This window comes from Enhydra lutris, unplaced genomic scaffold (assembly GCF_002288905.1).
Source record: "Enhydra lutris kenyoni isolate GAN:26980312 unplaced genomic scaffold, ASM228890v2 scaffoldscaffold46, whole genome shotgun sequence".
NCBI classification, from domain to species: domain Eukaryota; kingdom Metazoa; phylum Chordata; class Mammalia; order Carnivora; family Mustelidae; genus Enhydra; species Enhydra lutris.
The window spans coordinates 8,595,280-8,614,358 of record NW_019154130.1 but is presented as its reverse complement, the minus strand read 5'-3'; the positions used below and the strand labels follow the sequence as shown (position 1 = coordinate 8,614,358).

Genomic DNA, 19,079 nt, shown 5'->3' with positions numbered 1-19,079 from the left:
TCACCTACACACAATTCAAATAACCATATTTGATAAATAACCATATGCGATATACATATGTACCATGTACATGTACCTATGTACACGGAAAGACCATGCCACACACACACACAGGCACACACACGTACACTCACGCACGCAAGCACAATGGGTTTATGATACCTGACAAAATGGCTTGGATCTGATGAGACATTACTGCAGTGCTCACCAAATTTGCTCATGCATTCCAATAAACTTTAATTGTGAAGTTTTTGAACACCGAAATATATACACATACATATACAAACAAGCCCTATTTTTAAGTTGGTAAATACATTATGCATGCACTGCCATCAATCTGTATGTCAGATTTAAATTTTTCTTTCTTTCTCTTTTTAGATAAAGGATATAAATCAAAAGAAGTTCTCAATGTTCCTTCCCTTCCCCCCAGCAGACCACCCTGCACAGCCCCCTCTGGAGATCCCTCCGAGAAAGAGCATGGTGCTAAGACCGTGGCTCTGGGGGCTCCGAAGCCCGTTCTCCCTTGCTTGCAACCTTGCGGAAATGGTCTATAAAACTGGGAAAATCAGAATGTCTGCTTTCTATGCTGGGGTAAGAAGTAAGTGAGACCGATGCAGAGCCTGGCACAGGGTCAGCCCTCAGGAAAGAGGGGCTACGACAACTGCTTCTTGCCATCTCTGGGGTCCTCAACTAAGACCTCCATCCTTCCAGGCCCCTTGTTCTCTGTGGCTCGGCTTGGGCTCTACTGGGCAGCACTCGGGTGTTAAACGCCTTATGGATACCTCTGGGTCCTTTTCAAGCTAAGTCTAGGTATGTACCTGTATCTTCTGTAACCCAAGCTCCAGAGGTCAGGGAGCAGAGCAGTTGAAGAGTCCTTGGGGGGAGACTGCCTATTCCCCAGAAGAGGGAATGGAGTCCCAGCGAGGAGGTGGGCCTTCCCCAAGCCCCACAGGCTGAGTGCTGAACGAAGGGCAAGGACACAAGCCTGGGCCCGCTAAGGGTCTTGGTGTGGCCTGACCCTGGGAGATGGCAAGCCTTGAGATTCTCACTCTTAGGCAGATAAAATTAATTAACAGAAGGAAACAACCCACTCAAGGATCACCTGGTGGCAGTCTGACCCAGGATGGGCAGCACAGGAACGCAGTAAACGTCAACCATCCCACCATGTTTGACGATTCTGGAAACCACTCACAACTGAAAGGGGCTAAGGCCTCGGATCTTCTGAGGAGGCACGTGATGCACAAGAAAAGTTACAGGGACACTGAGGAAGCCAACACTCCAAGAGTCACTGTTACTGAACAGAACATTACTACTTACAGGGCAGGATGTTTTTGTATCTATTTTTGTTCTTATTTTCTTGCCTCTGACCCTCTTTTCGGCTGTAGAGAAGTTTGCACTCCTGCTGTTGTAGTGTCTGGAGGGGAAAAAAAGTAAATATTATTGCATGTCGAAAGCTTTAAAAAAAATAAAATAAAGCATGGCTCAGCAGTTCTGCTGTAAGAATTTTGTCCTAGGAAAGGTTCAGGGTTGCGACAGCTACAGGAATGCTCATCTTAAAACTGCATCAACAGTGCCAAAAACAATTTCCGGTCAGAAAGGACTGCCTGTATAACACTGCCATTAATTCATACAAACAAATGTTCTGCGGCCATTTAAAAAGACATTCGAGGAAAATTTTTAATGCCTTGAGAAAATGATCAGGGTAAGTGTTAAGTGAAAAGAAGGTCAGACTTCCAAAACAGTATTATTACATAAGCCATATGTTTGCATTCGCCTATGTAACTAAGAAATGGCAGAAGACTATACATCAAAAAGGTAATGAGGATTGTTTTCTCAGGGTAGTGGGATTATGAAGGCCTTTTCTTCAGTTTTTTGGCCTAAATTTTTTACAATGAGTTAATATTTATTAGTAGAGAAACCTTTTAAAGTAACAATTACTAAGAATGAAAGTCGGCGGGGGGAGTGGTGCCTGGGTGGCTCGGTCGGTTAAGCATCTGCCTTTGACTTAGGTCATGGTCCCGGGGTCCTCGGATCAGGTCCAGGGTCAAGCTCCCTGCTCGGTGAGGAGCCTACATCTCCCTCTCCCCATGCCCCATTCATGTTCTCTCTTACTATCTCTCTCTCTCAAGTAAATAAATAAAGTCTTTGAAAAAAAAACAAAAAAAGGCATGAAAGTCGGGGTGCCTGGCTGGTTCAGTCAGAAAAGCATGTGACTCTTGATCTCAGGGTTTGTGGGTTCAAGCTCCACACTGGGTGTAGAGATTACTTTAAAAAAAAAAAAAAAAAACTTAAAAAAAGAATGAAAGCCAATGAGCATCAGTGTAGAGCATATAAATAACAGTTGTGATCAGGCTCTTGACTTTATGATCTGCTGCCTATTTTTACCATTGTTTAATTCAGAGCAAGCTCCAACAGAAGAGGTACTGGGTACGGCTTTATCGGGGGCATGCAAGCTTTGTTCCTCCTATGCCAGAAACCCACGTTAGCGCGCGAGGCAGCCAGCCTGCGTCTACACAAACACCCACTCCCCAGGTTTCTCCCAGCCAGAGAATGAGGAAGAGAATGTTAGATTCCTGGAAGGGGTCAAGAGGGACACTTCTGTAGGGAAAGGAAGTGGGGAACAGGATCAGGGAGAGACTAAACAAGGCAGCCACAGTGGGACTAGCCCCAGCGGAAGAGGAGACATGGGGAAGCAAAAAGGATCCTCTGGAGAAACAGACAGCAAGGTGGACAAGCCAGGCAGCAGCATGTTGAAGGGGTAGGTTTTATTTTCAAAATTACAAAAAGTACCTCTTTTTTTTTTTTTTTTAAAGACTTGGATTTATTTGAGAGAGAGAAAGAGAGAGAGAGAGCACAGGAGCGAGGAGAGAGACAAAGGGAGATGGAGAAGCAGACTCCCCGACTGGCAGGGAGCCCGACGCAGGACTCCATCCCGAGATCATGGCCTGAGCCAAAGGCAGATGCTTAACCAACTGAGCCACCCAGGTGCCCCAAATGTACCTCTTTAAGGGACCATTAGTTTCCCAAAAAGTCTAATTTGTAAGCAGAAATGACAAGTAGGCAAATCAAGAAAGTGGAAGGCAAACTAAAAAGAAGAAAATATATGTGTGCTGTATATGTATATATAAATCCCAGCTCGTAAAGGTTTCTACCAGGAGTGAGAGTCAATGTTTCATAACAAGCAGCCCACTGTATTTCCATTCCATTTAAGTGAATTTCACAGACAGGTATGAAAGTCAGGATTTTAAATTGCTATTTGACTCTCGTATTGAAAATGCAGCATTTGGCCTTGACACACGGCTCATAGCACAGGTGGTTAGCTAGCCGGAGCCCGGGCAGGAATAAAATACAACGGACACAGAACTCCGATGACGAGACGGTCATTCCAATTTTTAAAATGAGCCCAGATTAAGTAATTAAAGCCATGTGCCTTCTGCGGGCTGGCATTTCCTCCGAACTGTGAGCCAGTCTTCCCGAGTGATGTCGCCACGTTAGGAAAAAAGGTTCAGTTGTGATTTTCAGATAGGCAGGTGAGGCTCAACAAGCAGCTCAAACACTGCAAACTGACTCAGCCACTTAAAAGTCAAACAAGTGAAGAGAAACAACATCCACAAAAGCTATAAAGAGCGGTGGGGCGGGGGGGGGGGGGGCGGCTAGGAAGTAATTAGCTGCTCGATTCAAAATCAGCGTGACAGTGAGGCGCTCAAGCGGGCACTTAGCCCAAGTCTCGGCTTCTCAGAACAAGGCACACTCTTCTCTGAGCTCACGGAGGCCTGCCTCTAACCTCAGCTTCTGCTTCGCTGTCTGTGCCTCAGCTTCCTCGAGTGTCACGTGGGAACAGTCCTAATTACCTACCCCACAGGGATGGCGTAAGAGTTAAGTGAGATTACCGTGGAAAAGTGCAGAAACACGCATGTCGGCTGGACCCTCTCCCCAGGTCGACCAGGGTCTCCCCTCATCCTGCATCAAGTTACCAATCGCCTCTATCATGCAGATTTGGGGTCTGCACAGCACACAGGCTGAGACAGGCCTATCGGCCCCAGAGTCTTCCAGAAAGGACAAGCCCAGAGCACCTGCACCCCGGGCACCATCCGTGCTAACCAGCAGCGGCCAGCAGCTGTCACAGATGAATAATGACTAACTGTGTGTCTCCCCCCAGCTCTATCCTCGGTGCCCATTAGTCCATTCTCATCTGTGCCTGGGGCCCAAGTTGTCTGAACACATTTCATTTCCCGCAGAGGAAGGCTGCCATCCATCTAGAGTGCGGCTGAAAACAAAAAGAACTCAGAAGGGTGACTGGCCATGCTCTGCCCACCGAGGCTCCCTAACTGCCCCCGAGATAATCAGCTACCACCTGCTATGGGGTGCACCAGGCTGATGGCTGGAAGCAGCAGAAGAATATCCTATAAGCCGGCCCCCGCAGGCTACAACCCTTCCGTGGTTTATCTTCCACAACCTCTCTCTCACCAGCAGTCCCTGGGGCACAAGAAAGCTGCAAACGACCTGTCAAGCTAAATGTCACTGTGTCTCCATCCGCATTCTCCACTGGGCAGTGGCAGGGATGCTAATGGTAATGACAGGCGGAAAAAGGGATAATGTAAAGCTGAGACGGAGGCTGCAAGATACCACATTTGCCCAAGTATTACAAACAAAGAATCTGGATCAAACGATGAACCCTTAAAAACATGCTAGAGGCTAGTTACAGTCTCCTGATTGCACGAGCCAAAACAGATCTAGAGCCAAACGGATTGTATCAGATTTTAAGCCTTAAAAGGCACCAAGAGAAAGCCGATTCCCTGCTCTACATTGTACATTCCGAAGCGCCCGGGAGCTGGGGCGCCTGGTTGGCTCAGTTGGTGGAACATGTGACTCCTATCTTGGGGTCGTGAGTTCCAGTCCCACCCTGGATGCAGAGATTACTTAAAAAATAAAATATTTTTTAAAAAGAAGAAGAAGAAGTGCCCAGGAACATGACCAACGGTGGATGGGACAAGTGCTCACAGTGCAAAAACAACCCCTGACATTTATGACGAGTGAACACCCCTGAGTCCCACTCCCTGGAGCCCCTGCCGGCCTAAATGCCAGTAGCAGCATTCCCCACTTACTGTAATGACCAAAGGAGACCCCCACATGACTTCCAGAGCCCTGACTGAAACCACTGGACCTGACTCTTGACCAGAATGCCATGAATCCAAATGGAGCAGGATCAAGGAGAGACAGACAGACAGACAGCAAACAAAATGGCAGAGTCTCGCATCGCCAAGCACCATGACGACAGCCCAATGATCATTCTGCCTGCACTGCTCTGAGCAGCGGGGACAAATAAAAAAAATAACGCCACTAACCATTAAGGCCACACCAAACTGTACAATTACTCTGCTTCTATTTTTTTTTAAAGATTTTATTTATTTATTTTGAGAAAAAGAGAACGAGCGTGACAAGAGCACTGGCGGTGGTGGGCGGAGGGTTTGCCCAGAAAAGGAGAAGCAAGCTCCCCACAGAGCAGGGAGCCCAATGCAAGACTTGATCCCAGGACGCCGAGATCTTGACCTGAACCGAAGGCAGAGGCTTAACCCACTGAGCCACCCAGCCACCCCAATTTACTTTTCTTTTAAAAACAAAACTACAGGGGCACCTGGGTGGTTCAGTGGGTTAAAGCCTCTGCCTTCAGCTCAGGTCAGATCAAGCCCCGCATCGGGCTCTCTGCTCAGCGGGGAGCCTGCTTCCCCCCCTCTCTCTGCTTACTTGTGATCTCTGTCTGTCAAATAAATAAAATAAAATCTTTAAAAATAAATAAATAAAAATTTAAAAATTAAGAAAACAAAACTACAAGGGTGTATATATGATGGATGAGGTGGGGGAGGGGTGGAGATGGAGGAAAGAAGATTAATAAAATGATGGTAAGTGTCAAAGCTGGGTGTTGGGAAAAAGAAGGTCCATCACACTATTTTCTCTACTTTTGGGTGTTTGAAAACTTTGATAATACAGGAAGGGTTTTTATAAACAAAGTAATAATAAATAAAAACGTAAAAGCTCCTACGAGCTCTTCCCCCACATACACCCCACTCTTGGCCATGGCCTCCTGAAGGACAGAGAGGGAGCTGAGAAAGGCTGTCGGGCAGATGGTCTCCCTGGCTCTGACACCGTGAATAATTATTAAGACAGCGGTAACCACCTGGGCAGGATCCAAAACCAGGCCTTCTACCCGGTCTGAATGAACTTCTGTTTTCCTTTGGCATCTGTCCCCTATGCAGAGGAACGCTGCAATTTCTCATCCCGTCCTCTCTACTGCAAACTCTGCAGTGTCACCAGGCACCATGGGCGGGTGAAAGCCCCCACTTCCTGACACCACGCTGCACGGCCTGTCACCACTTCTGTGCAGTGGACTTGGGGCAGCTTGTCCTCAAAGCGTCCACAGCACCAGCTGGGAATGAAGGGGCGGCTGTAGACTCCGTCACCAGAGAAGGCCCCATATGATGGACAAGCACTTACAAAGATGACAGACAGAACTAACCCAAGATCTGGCCCCCGTCCAGCCGCCTATCGTAAGCCCTGTCCCCTTTCCCCCAAGAAGGTGGAGAATCAGAAGAAAAATGAATTAAAAGGCACGGTCCCTATAGAAGAATAGGTTCTGACACACGAAACTGCACCAAACAGTCAAGACAAATCCATAATTAAGTGTGGAATTAATTATGTGGTGTGGAATTTAGCAAATGAGATCCATGAAAACTACGTGAAGCAGGTTTCTGGAAAGAGCTGAGGCCTGAAGGAGATGAAGTATTGAGACTGGTCCAAGGAAGAAAGGAAGACATCCCAGCAAGTTAGAGAAGGCAAGCAAACGTCGCAAAGAGGCCAGAGCTACTAAAGGGTGAAGGTGGGGCGCCTAGGTGGCTCAGTGGGTTAAAGCCTCTGCCTTTGACTCAGGTCATGATCCCAGGGTCCTGGGATCGAGCCCCACGTCGGGCTCTCTGCTCAGCAAGGAGCCTGCTTCCTCCTCTCCCTCTGCCTGCTTCTCTGCCTACTTGTGATCTCTGTCTGTCAAATAAATAAATAAAATCTTAAAAAAAAAAAAAAAAGGTGAAGGAGAATGGCAGATGAGTCTAGAAGCTGCGTGTTAGAAAGTGGTAGCAAATGGGGTTAGATGCAGAGAGTCAGAAAAACAATGGTGGGCCTTGACAATGAGGCAGAAGACTCTTCAACAGCTGACTGAAAAGAAGCATGGACTTGGAGTCAAGTCTACTGGAAGTGCACCATCAACCATGTGTCCCATGGGGACAAGTTTCTCACTTTGTTTGGGCTTTAGTTTCTTCATCAAAATGCAAAAGTTATGTCTCGGGTAGGAAATGGGGACCCGCTAATGGTTTCTGAGCAAAGAAGGACAAGAGAAATACTGAATGCAGATTCACATGAAAGGTGAATGAAGATCAGACAGAGGGGAAAGAACAGCTTGTGTCTTCTGGGGTGATGAGAGCCTGCATCCCTGGTGTCAGCGAGACCCCTCTGCCACAGCCTCCCTGAGCAGCCCTGAGCAGGCACCTTGCTCCCTCAGCATGCCCACGGATGCAATGAGGTCATGCATGAGGTCATGCACCCTAGCCCAATACGCAGCACCAAGTAGACAATAAATGCTAGTTTCCGTCCATCCTCTAAGAGCAGAGAGACGTTAGGAAAGAAGATTCAACAGCACTTGCTGAGTGGCAAGGTATGGGAGAAGGGGACAAAGAGGAACAATGAGAGGCTCTTCCTTCTGGCCCACGGAGCCAAAGGGTAAACAGCTTGAGCACCAGAGACAGTGAAATAAAGGGGGTTATTCGGTTTGTAGGGGGACTACTTGACTCCTATTTTGAATACTCAAATTTGAAGACACAGGACAGCCAAGAAAGGTAGAAGGCATAATTTAAAAGGCAAAACCAGAGCTCAGAAGCACGATAAACTTCGAGGTAACCAGCATAGGTTGAGAATGCACGTGCTCCCCAGCGGAGAGCGAATTTCAAGCAAGATGAACAGAGGGCCCAGGGTCACCTGGGTGGCTCAGTGGGTTAAAGCCTCTGCCTTCAGCTCAGGTCATGATCCCAGGGTCTTGGGATCGAGCCCCGCGTCAAGCTCTCTGCTCGGCAGGGAGCCTGCTTCCTCCTCTCTCTCTGCCTGCCTCTCTGCCTACTCGTGATCTCTGTCTGTCAAATAAATAAAATCTTAAAAAAAAAAAAAAAAAAAAAAAAAAAGATGAACGGAGGGCCCAGACCGTGTCTTCGAGAACCAGCAGAGTTAGCCGGTCAGGAGAACAAGCAGCGAACAGCAAGAGGCACAAGGAGGGGAAGGAGGCAGAAACCAGGTGCATGCTGCCACAGGTCACAGAAACCAAGAAAAGCAAACCGTGGGAATGCGGAGCTGGACAGTGGTCTCCAAAACAGCACCGGAAAAAGAGGCTAAAGTGAAGACTATTTATGACACAATAAGAAAGCCACTGGGGTCTGCCGCCAGTGTTCGCTCAGTACGTTGGAAGAAGTCACATCCCAAGGTGAGACGGGCAGGAGTTCAGAAGAAATGGAGGCCGCGGCACTGGGCTCCTCGATGCAGAAGACAGAGGACGATGGCAGCAGTGGAAAGAAGCAAGGTCGTGTAAGGGCAAAAGGGAAACGTGAGGCAGAGATGGGGAAGCCCCCGAAAGCACCTGCAGGTCTTGTGCTCTGGGAAGATGTCAAGCAGCTCCAGCAAAATGACCCAACTCCAAAGAGAAAAACCTGACACCGGAGGGGCAAAGAACAGAACAGAGAGAGGCGCCAAAAGAGAAACAGTCCAAAGGAAACAAAAGAATTTCTCCAGAACGGAGCCTTTAGCTTGCAGAATAAAGCCTCAAACCGCAGCAGTACTCTGCCCACAGGAAGGCAGCGGGTCTCCTATTAAGCAACTGGGAGCACAGGCCGACGTGGGCAATCCTGATTCCGGCTCCAGCCTGCCATCCCGGCACCTTCTTCAGCACAAGGCTGGAGCCCTGGCAGGGGGCTGTTGTTCAGGGGCAGTGGGGCTCGGCCACCAAGGGGAAGGAAGATTTCTGCTAGAGATCACCAGCCAGAATTATGATTCTAGACACAGCGTTGGGGTGCAGTTAAAGTCTTGTTTCCATAAAACCGAAGCGTCTCCAAGTAGAATTTATAGCTCCCCTGAGCAGGATGTAATCACTTTAAGGAAATCAAACCGGACTGTGGGTTTGAAGACAGGCATTAGCTCCTCGTGGAGACACGTCGGTTGGCAAAGCTGCTGGCAGGATCCAGGACATCTGTGTAGCTGTCAGGGAAATGACTGCAATGCCCACAAACTGAAAACAGCTTCAGACCATGACAGAGAGAGAGAGGCTTGCGTAACAGGAGGAGGATGGGCTTTAAAAACAAAAAGCAAATTACTAAGGAAAACGAGCTTTACGGCACTGGGAAAAAAATAACCCCAGTTGATATGATGTTGTGTGGTGTTTGTATGGGTGTGTGTTGTGGGTTTGGTTTTTCTGTTTTTTTAAGTCCGAAACAGGAGGTTCAAAGCTAAAATTTTTCTGAAATTCATTCCTGCCACCCTGAATCAGATCTTCTTGGGCAAGTGTGTAGATGTAAGTGTGTAATCTCGAAGACTAAAATGTGCGTTCATAATCCTCAAGCAGGGCCTCCCCATGAAAACTGCATGGGAGTAAGGAGGCACATCTCAAAGCAAAGCCTGGAACATTCCCTCATACTTTTTAAGCATCAGAAAGCTGTTCCCTGTTGAATATACAGTCTGCATCCAATACCAATCTCTCTCTCTCTCCCCCCTGAAAACAACTTCTATTCAACACTCAATACAAACACAACCTTTGCGTCTACCACGCACCAGGCTCTCCTGTAGTCTCTCGTGGGGGCTGCAGGAAATAAGACAGGACTACCTGTCCTTGTATGGCCCATGGGCTGCTTTGGGTTCTTTCCTTAGGATAATATGCACACAGGAGACCTTAAATAGCAGGATTAACTCTCTCTCTTTTTCTGTTCACCTTTATGGTTTCATTTCAGCAAAACCTCTTGTTATTCCAACAGACCTAGTAACATCATCTGCTTCTGTGAATTCACGGTACAAGAGATAAGCATGAAAACAACAGCCACAGAGAGTGCCCATGAAGTCCAAGGACAGCAAGGATTATCAAGGAAAGGGCTGCTACTAGGTGCACGTGTAATAAGAACCGATCCAGGCATGCGGAGAGGGATCCAGGAAGGTTTTCCTGAAAAAATGACCCTGAGGCTGGGAACTGAGGAGTGGTAGTAAGGTGAAGTGAGAAAGGAACATTCTAGTACAAGCCCACCCATAACATCACAGGAACAATCATACTCCCATCAGATGTCTAACAGGCAGTTCAAACTTTAACAAGTCCAAGATGAAAGTTGACCACCTGCCCCCAAACCCATTTTCCCAGTCTCCCCATCTCAATAAATTGTGACTCCATCCTACCAATGGCTCAAGTCAAAAACTTTGATCAAATCCTTGCCCCAACTCTGTTGTACCACACAATCCATCGACTCCACCTTCAAAACGTCTCGAGAACCCAGCCACCTCTGCTGCTGCTACCCTGAATCAAACCACTGCCATTTCCCTGCTTGGATTACTGTGATTTGCCCCTTTGCTGGTCTCCCTGCTTCTGTCTGTGCCTTACACAGGGTGTCCCATGTGGTAGCCAGCATGATCACATCCCTCCTATGCTTAGAACCCTGCACAGACTTTCTGTCTTTCTCCAAGTAAAAGCCAATGACCTTACACTGTAAGTATTAAAATACTCGGAAGAGAGTCCAAAGACCCTCTAAATGCAGCCACGCAGTATGCACGTCACCAAGACGCACAAGGGCTGAGTTCAGGTCGCAGACAAGGCACGTCGCAGGCACAGAATTCTAAGATCATAACCTGCCTTTTCATTTATGTAGTAAGTATCTCATTTCAGCAGAACTTTACTTCATTACAAACAAATATAGAACTATTATCTGCTTCTTCCCATTTAAAAGCAGAGATATACCAGAGACACAAGATGTTTACACAGACCAAAAATGGGCAGTCTCTAGGAAGAAATCAGACTTGGGGTCACAACGTCTTCATCCTACAACATACCCTAGAAGATCAACAACCTGAATTTATTTTAGAAGCAAAAGAAAAAAGACTCAAAGCGCTTCACAAGAGACTCTATTTAAGATGCGTCCAACGTGGAAGTAATTTGTAAGTGTCTTCTGGGGTAACATACCTGAAAGGACACACAGTTTTACGGATAACAAAGAGTCGGGCATAGAGACAAACAAAACACAGCTGTCAGAGTTAAGTTAGGAAAGGCATTGCAATTTAGAGCTCTGGTTCACTTTTTTTTTTTTTTAAAGATTTTATTTATTTATTTGACAGACAGAGATCACAAGCAGGCAAAGAGGCAGGCAGAGAGAGAGGAAGGGAAGCAGGCTCCCCGCTGAGCAGAGAGCCCGATGTGGGGCTCAATCCCAGGACCCTGGGATCATGACCTGGGCCGAAGGCAGAGGCTTTAACCCACTGAGCCACCCAGGCGCCCCCTCTGGTTCACTTTTAAAGACCATCAGAACACATGGTTAAGAAGGAACTGATCCCAAATTTATCACCTCCCAGGAAACAACTAAAGAACGATCGCCAAAACAATAATGTCTTTCTGCCTTGCTGTTGGGATCAAACTTCAGTTTTCAAAGGATTTATGGTGTATCTCCAGTTCCACACATCTAATTTTTTCTATAATGATTTGGTTCTGTTCTTAGCCATATTCCCCTGGCCACAACCTCAAAGGGCATTTTTTTAAAATTAACTAGATTTGAGCAGGAGGTACCTAAGAGATCCGGAAAGATCTAGCTTTGGTTATCAGAGTTAACGTTAGTAACTCTGATAACAGTGAGTAACAACTTAGCACAGCAGACTGACCTCTACAGAGAACAGACATGATCTTGTTTTTTCCATTTCTCCCAAAAGCCAACTCAATCTCCCCTTTGCCGTTAATGATGTATAAAAGAAGACGTGAATTTGAAATGTCACAGTGTGAAATCATCAGGTTAGCATGTAGAATCGTTCTTTTTCCAAGGCCAGAAAAGTCAGGCTAGGAGTTGTTCTGAGTTCACATCTTGACCCGACCAACAAGATCATGAAAACACCCCTACTGCCACAAGCTCTCTGGGACGATTTGACTTTGTTTCCCTAAGCACTGCCCAAGTGAACTTAGTGTTCCAAAAACCCACCACTACGATAGACACCCACCTCACTGCTGTCATTTTTTTTGAAAGTTCATAGTCACTGTAAAGGAAAAGTGGTGTGTACAAATGATCGTCTCGGCTACCATTTTAAAGAAATGTGTAAGATGAACATGGATCTAGATCATATAGTAGCTTGCTATTTCTTATCTTTACCAAGAAGGTTTGATATCTTTCAATTTTAATTAAAATGGTATTCTTCAGACTTTAAATATACTAACCAAAATTGTGTACGATAACATAATAAAAATTAATGATGAGTAACAACCATTGTTTTTTAAAGTGAAACATTTAAAAATGTTACTATTAACAACAGTCAGCAAAAATAGGAAAAGATGCAGGCACAAGACCTTGTGTTTTCTCTGTGATACACGGAAATTATCCAAATGCCCATCAATAGGCAGAAAGAACAATGGTACGTCCACATATGGAGTCCTATGCAGTAAAACTGAATCAAGACTGTCTCCAGATAATACTGTGGATGATCTCCAGGAAGGTGAAAACAGCAAGGCTGGGAAAAAACGTGTCAAGTTACGCTACTGTTTATCTGTGAAAGAGTGGGGATATGGAAATATATACATATTTGCTTGTATTTTAAAATGTAATGATACACTACAACTTTTTGAAAAAATGGCTATAAAGGGAGAAAAGGACAGGGGAATCAGGTAGATTTCTCTGAATACACTTTTTAGGTTTGACTTTAGGATCAAAGGCAACATTTCATATACTTACGAATAAAATTTCTAAGACCCAAACCTAAAATGAAACCCATAACCTAATTATATAGCCCATTAGTTTACAACCACACAGAGAGGACTATTACCAGAGAGTTTAAAGCCTAGGAATGAGACTATCCATCTCTGAAGGATCTACCCCAAGACGTGTTGGGTTTGTTGCTCTTTAATGGAAAAAAATATTAAACTATTTTTAGTAATCACAACTCGGCAAAATCCAGACCATAAAGAACTTCCAGGACAACACACCTGCTTTCTCTAACAACAACAATAAAGAGGGTGCTACGGTCTGAATGTTTGTGTTCCCCCAGAATTCATTTTGAATGAAATTCTAGCCCCCAAAGGTGACGATATTAAGAGGTGGGGTATCCTTATAAAAGAGACCCCCCAAGGTGGCCTGGGTGGCTCCGTCAGTTGAGCATCCGACTCTTGATTTTGGCTCAGGTCATGATCTCAGGGTCATAGGATTAAGTTCAGGATTCTCTCTCTTCTCCCCCTCTGCTACTTTCCCTCTGCCCCCCTTCCCTGCTCACATGCGTGCGTGCACTCTTGCTATATATAAAGAGAGGGAGAAACAGACCCCACAGAGCTCCCTCATCCTTTCTGCCATGTGAGCATACAAGAAGTCTGCAACCCAGAAGAGGGCCCTCACCTGACCATGCTGGCACCCTGACCTCAGACCTCCAGGACCATGAGAAATACATTACTGTTCATAAACTACCCCGCCTGTAGCAGCCTGAACACACAAAGACAAGGGAGAGGGAGAAGAAGGAAGGGGGGAAGAAAGGATAGAAGGGAGCCAAAATATAAGAAACAGAAAACTTTCTTTCAAAAGAGAAAGATGTGTGAGGGGCACCTGGGTGGCTCAGAGGGTTAAGCCTCTGCCTTTGGCTCAGGTCATGATCTCAGGGTCCTGGGATCGAGTCCCACAACGGGCTCTCTGTCCGGCAGGGAGCCTGCTTCCCTCTCTCTCTCCGCTTACCTCTCTGCCTACTTGTAATCTCTCTCTGTGTGTCAAATAAATAAATAAAATCTTTAAAAAAAATTTTTTAGGGGCGCCTGGGTGGCTCAGGGGGTTAAAGCCTCTGCCTTCAGCTCAGGTCATGATCCCAGAGTCCTGGGATCATGACCTGATCCACACATTGGGCTCTCTGCTTGACAGGGAGCTTGCTTCCCTTTCTCTCTCTCTCTGCCTGCCTCTCTGCCTACTTGTGATTTCTATCTGTCAAATAAACAAATAAAATCTTTTTTAAAAAATTTTTTAAGAGAGATGTGTGAAGCTTATCTGACTCATAATCCAACAAATAAATTTTTTTAAATTATAAAACAACTAGCATGATATACTGGTATTTGATGAGCTTTTACTTTTTCTAGATGTATAACAGTATTTTGATTAATTTTTAAGAATTCCATAAACACAGATTATTTATTAATAAAATCATATTTGGCAAAGCTGTTAATGATGGAAGAGGGTTCTTTATACAAATCTATTTTATATATTACATTCAAAAAAATTTTTTTAAGATTTTATTTATTCATTAGAGGGAGAGAGAGCACACAAGCAGGGGGAGAGGCAGAGGGAGAGGGAGAAGCAGACTCCCCACTGGGATGGGAGCCCGACATGGGGCTCGATCCCAGGACCTAGAGATCATGACCTGAGCCAAATGCAGACACTTAACCATCTGAGCCACCCAGGTACCCCTCAAAACTTTTTCTTAATCAAACAGGAAAAAGCAGTTCTTGATTCACACAAATTGTGTGTATGTGCGCACGTACACACATGGCAATCAAGAAAATGCGAACAGTGAATGACATCCATTAATGTTAAGGAATTATTGTTAATAGTTTTAGGTGTGAGAATGATATTCTGGTTAAAATCTTTTGAAATGAAATAGTTATAGATGAAAAAACACATGGAATTGGCGTCAAGATAAGCCAAGGATGGAGCACCTGGGTGGCTCAGTTGTTAAGTCTTTACCTTCGGCTTAGATCATGATCCCAGGGTCCTGGGATCGAGCCCCATATCAGGCTCCCTGCTCAGTGGGAAGCCTGCTTCTCCCTCTCCCACTCCCCCTGCTTCTGTTCCCTCTCTCACTGTGTCTCTGTGTCAAATAAATAAAATATTTAAAAATAAATAAATAGGGGAGGAGTCAAGATGGCGGAGAAGTAGCAGGCTGAGACTACTTCAGGTAGCGGGAGATCAGCTAGATAGCTTATCTAAAGATTGCAAACACCTACAAATCCAACGGGAGATCGAAGAGAAGAAGAACAGCAACTCTAGAAACAGAAAATGAACCACTTTCTGAAAGGTAGGACGGGCGGAGAAGTGAATCCAAAGCGACGGGAAGATAGACCGCGGGGGGGAGGGGCCGGCTCCCGGCAAGCGGCGGAGCAACGGAGCACAAAATCGGGACTTTTAAAAGTCTGTTCCGCTGAGGGACATCGCTCCAGAGGCTTAACCGGGGTGAAGCCCACGCAGGGTCAGCGTGGCCTCAGGTCCCGCAGGGTCACAGAAGGATCAGGGGTGTCTGAGTGTCGCAGAGCTTACAGGTATTAGAACAGGGAAGCCGGCTACAGAGACAACCGAGGAGTGAGCTCTAAGCTCGGGGTTACCTTGAACCGGTCGCAGGCTCGGTCAGCTCGGAGCGCGGCCGGAGGCAGGGTGACGGGAGTAAATCGGCGCTGTTCTCTGAGGGCGCACTGAGGAGTGGGGCCCCGGGCTCTCGGCTCCTCCGGGCCGGAGACCGGGAGGCCGCCATCTTCATTCCCGCCCTCCGAACTCTACGGAAAGCGCTCAGGGAACAAAAGCTCCCGAAAGCGAACCCGAGCGGATGACTCAGCCCGGCCCCTGGTAAGGGCGGTGCAACTCCGCCCGGGGCAAAGACCCTTGAGAATCACTACAACAGGCCCCTCCCCCAGAAGATCAACAAGAAGCCCAGCCAGGACCAAGTTCACCTACCAAGGAGTGCAGTTTCAATACCAAGGAGAGCAGCGGAATTCCAAAGGAGGAGAAAGCAAAGCACGGAACTCATGGCTTTCTCCCCATGATTCTTTAGCCTTGCAGTTAATTTAATTTTTTTTCTTTTTTTTTTTTTCAATTTATTTTTCTTCTTCTGCTAAATTTTTTTAACTTTTACCCTTTTCTTTTTTAACGTTTTTTAACTAGTTTATCTAATATATATATATATTTTTTTTTCCTTTTTATATTTTTTTCTTTATTGGTTTTCTTTTTTTGTTTCTTTCTTTTTTTTTCTTTTTATTTTCTTTTTTTTTTTTTCTTCTTTCTGAACCTCTTTTTATCCCCTTTCTCCCCCTCACGATTTGGGATCTCTTCTGATTTGGCTAAAGCATATTTTCCTGGGGTTGTTGCCACCCTTTTAGTATTTCACTTGCTCCTTCATCTACTCTTATCTGGACAAAATGACAAGGCGGAAAAATTCACCACAAAAAAAAGAACAAGAGGCAGTACCAAAGGCTAGGGACCTAATCAATACAGACATTGGTAATATGTCAGATCTAGAGTTCAGAATGACGATTCTCAAGGTTCTAGCCGGGCTCGAAAAAGGCATGGAAGATATTAGAGAAACCCTCTCGGGAGATATAAAAGCCCTTTCTGGAGAAATAAAAGAACTAAAATCTAACCAAGTTGAAATCAAAAAAGCTATTAATGAGGTGCAATCAAAAATGGAGGCTCTCACTGCTAGGATAAATGAGGCAGAAGAAAGAATTAGCGATATAGAAGACCAAATGACAGAGAATAAAGAAGCTGAGCAAAAGAGGGACAAACAGCTACTGGACCACGAGGGGAGAATTCGAGAGATAAGTGACACCATAAGACGAAACAACATTAGAATAATTGGGATTCCAGAAGAAGAGGAAACAGAGAGGGGAGCAGAAGGTATATTGGAGAGAATTATTGGAGAGAATTTCCCCAATATGGCAAAGGGAACAAGCATCAAAATCCAGGAGATTCAGAGAACCCCCCTCAAAATCAATAAGAATAGGTCCACACCCCGTCACCTAATAGTAAAATTTACAAGTCTTAGTGACAAAGAGAAGATCCTGAAAGCAGCCCGGGAAAAGAAGTCTGTAACATACAATGGTAAAAATATTAGATTGGCAGCAGACTTATCCACAGAGACCTGGCAGGCCAGAAAGAGCTGGCATGATATATTCAGAGCACTAAACGAGAAAAACATGCAGCCAAGAATACTATATCCAGCTAGGCTATCATTGAAAATAGAAGGAGAGATTAAAAGCTTCCAGGACAAACAAAAACTGAAAGAATTTGCAAAAACCAAACCAGCTCTACAGGAAATATTGAAAGGGGTCCTCTAAGCAAAGAGAGACCCTAAAAGTAGTAGATCAGAAAGGAACAGAGACAATATACAATAACAGTCACCTTACAGGCAATACAATGGCACTAAATTCATATCTCTCAATACTTACCCTGAATGTTAATGGGCTAAATGCCCCAATCAAAAGACACAGGGTATCAGAATGGATAAAAAAACAAAACCCATCTATATGTTGCCTACAAGAAACTCATCTTAAACCTGAAGACACCTCCAGATTTAAAGTGAGGGGGTGGAAAAGAATTTACCATGCTAATGGACATCAGAAGAAAGCAGGAGTGGCAATCCTTATATCAGATCAATTAGATTTTAAGCCAAAGACTATAATAAGAGATGAGGAAGGACACTATATCATACTCAAAGGAACTGTCCAACAAGAAGATCTAACAATTTTAAATATCTATGCCCCTAACGTGGGAGCAGCCAACTATATAAACCAATTAATAACAAAATCAAAGAAACACATCGACAATAATACAATAATCGTAGGGGACTTTAACACTCCCCTCACTGAAATGGACAGATCATCCAAGCAAAAGATCAACAAGGAAATCAAGGCCTTAAATGACACACTGGACCAGATGGACATCACAGATATATTCAGAACATTTCATCCCAAAGCAACAGAATACACATTCTTCTCTAGTGCACATGGAACATTCTCCAGAATAGATCATATTCTCGGTCCTAAATCAGGTCTCAACCGTTATCAAAAGATTGGAATCATTCCCTGCATATTTTCAGACCACAATGCTCTGAAGCTAGAACTCAATCACAAGAGGAAATTTGGAAAGAACCCAAATACATGGAGACTAAACAGCATCCTTCTAAAGAATGAATGGGTCAACCAGGAAATTAAAGAAGAGTTGAAAAAATTCATGGAAACAAATGATAATGAAAACACAACGGTTCAAAATCTGTGGGACACAACAAAGGCAGTCCTGAGAGGAAAATATATAGCGGTACAAGCCTTTCTCAAGAAACAAGAAAGGTCTCAGGTACACAACCTAACCCTACACCTAAAAGAGCTAGAGAAAGAACAAGAAAGAAACCCTAAACCCAGCAGGAGAAGAGAAATCATAAAGATCAGAGCAGAAATCAATGAAATAGAAACCAAAAAAACAATAGAACAAATCAACGAAACTAGGAGCTGGTTCTTTGAAAGAATTAATAAGATCGATAAACCCCTGGCCAGACTTATCAAAAAGAAAAGAGAAAGGACCCAAATAAATAAAATCATGAATGAAAGAGGAGAGATCACAACTAACACCAAAGAAATACAGACAATTATAAGAACATACTATGAGCAACTCTACACCAACAAATTTGACAATCTGGAAGAAATGGATGCATTCCTAGAGACATATAAACTACCACAACTGAACCAGGAAGAAAAAGAAAGCCTGAACAGACCCATAACCAGTAAGGAGATTGAAACAGTCATCAAAAATCTCCAAACAAACAAAAGCCCAGGGCCAGACGGCTTCCCAGGGGAATTCTACCAAACATTTAAAGAAGAACTAATTCCTATTCTCCTGAAACTGTTCCAAAATATAGAAATGGAAGGAAAACTTCCAAACTCATTTTATGAGGCCAGCATCACCTTGATCCCAAAACCAGACAAGGATCCCATCAAAAAAGAGAACTACAGACCAATATCCTTGATGAACACAGATGCAAAAATTCTCACCAAAATACTAGCCAATAGGATTCAACAGTACATTAAAAGGATTATT

General features: G+C 44.9%; 1 protein-coding gene across 1 annotated transcript in view; it reads right to left on the bottom strand.

Annotated features, from left to right (window-relative positions):
* The window catches only part of LOC111156454 (protein tyrosine phosphatase, non-receptor type 11), a 91,344-nt gene that overhangs the window by 30,374 nt on the left and 41,891 nt on the right, over positions 1-19,079 (bottom strand). The window contains exon 7 of the mRNA XM_022517374.1: positions 1,318-1,414. Coding sequence (XP_022373082.1) covers positions 1,318-1,414 — 97 coding nt within the window. The remainder of the gene's footprint in view (positions 1-1,317; positions 1,415-19,079) is intronic.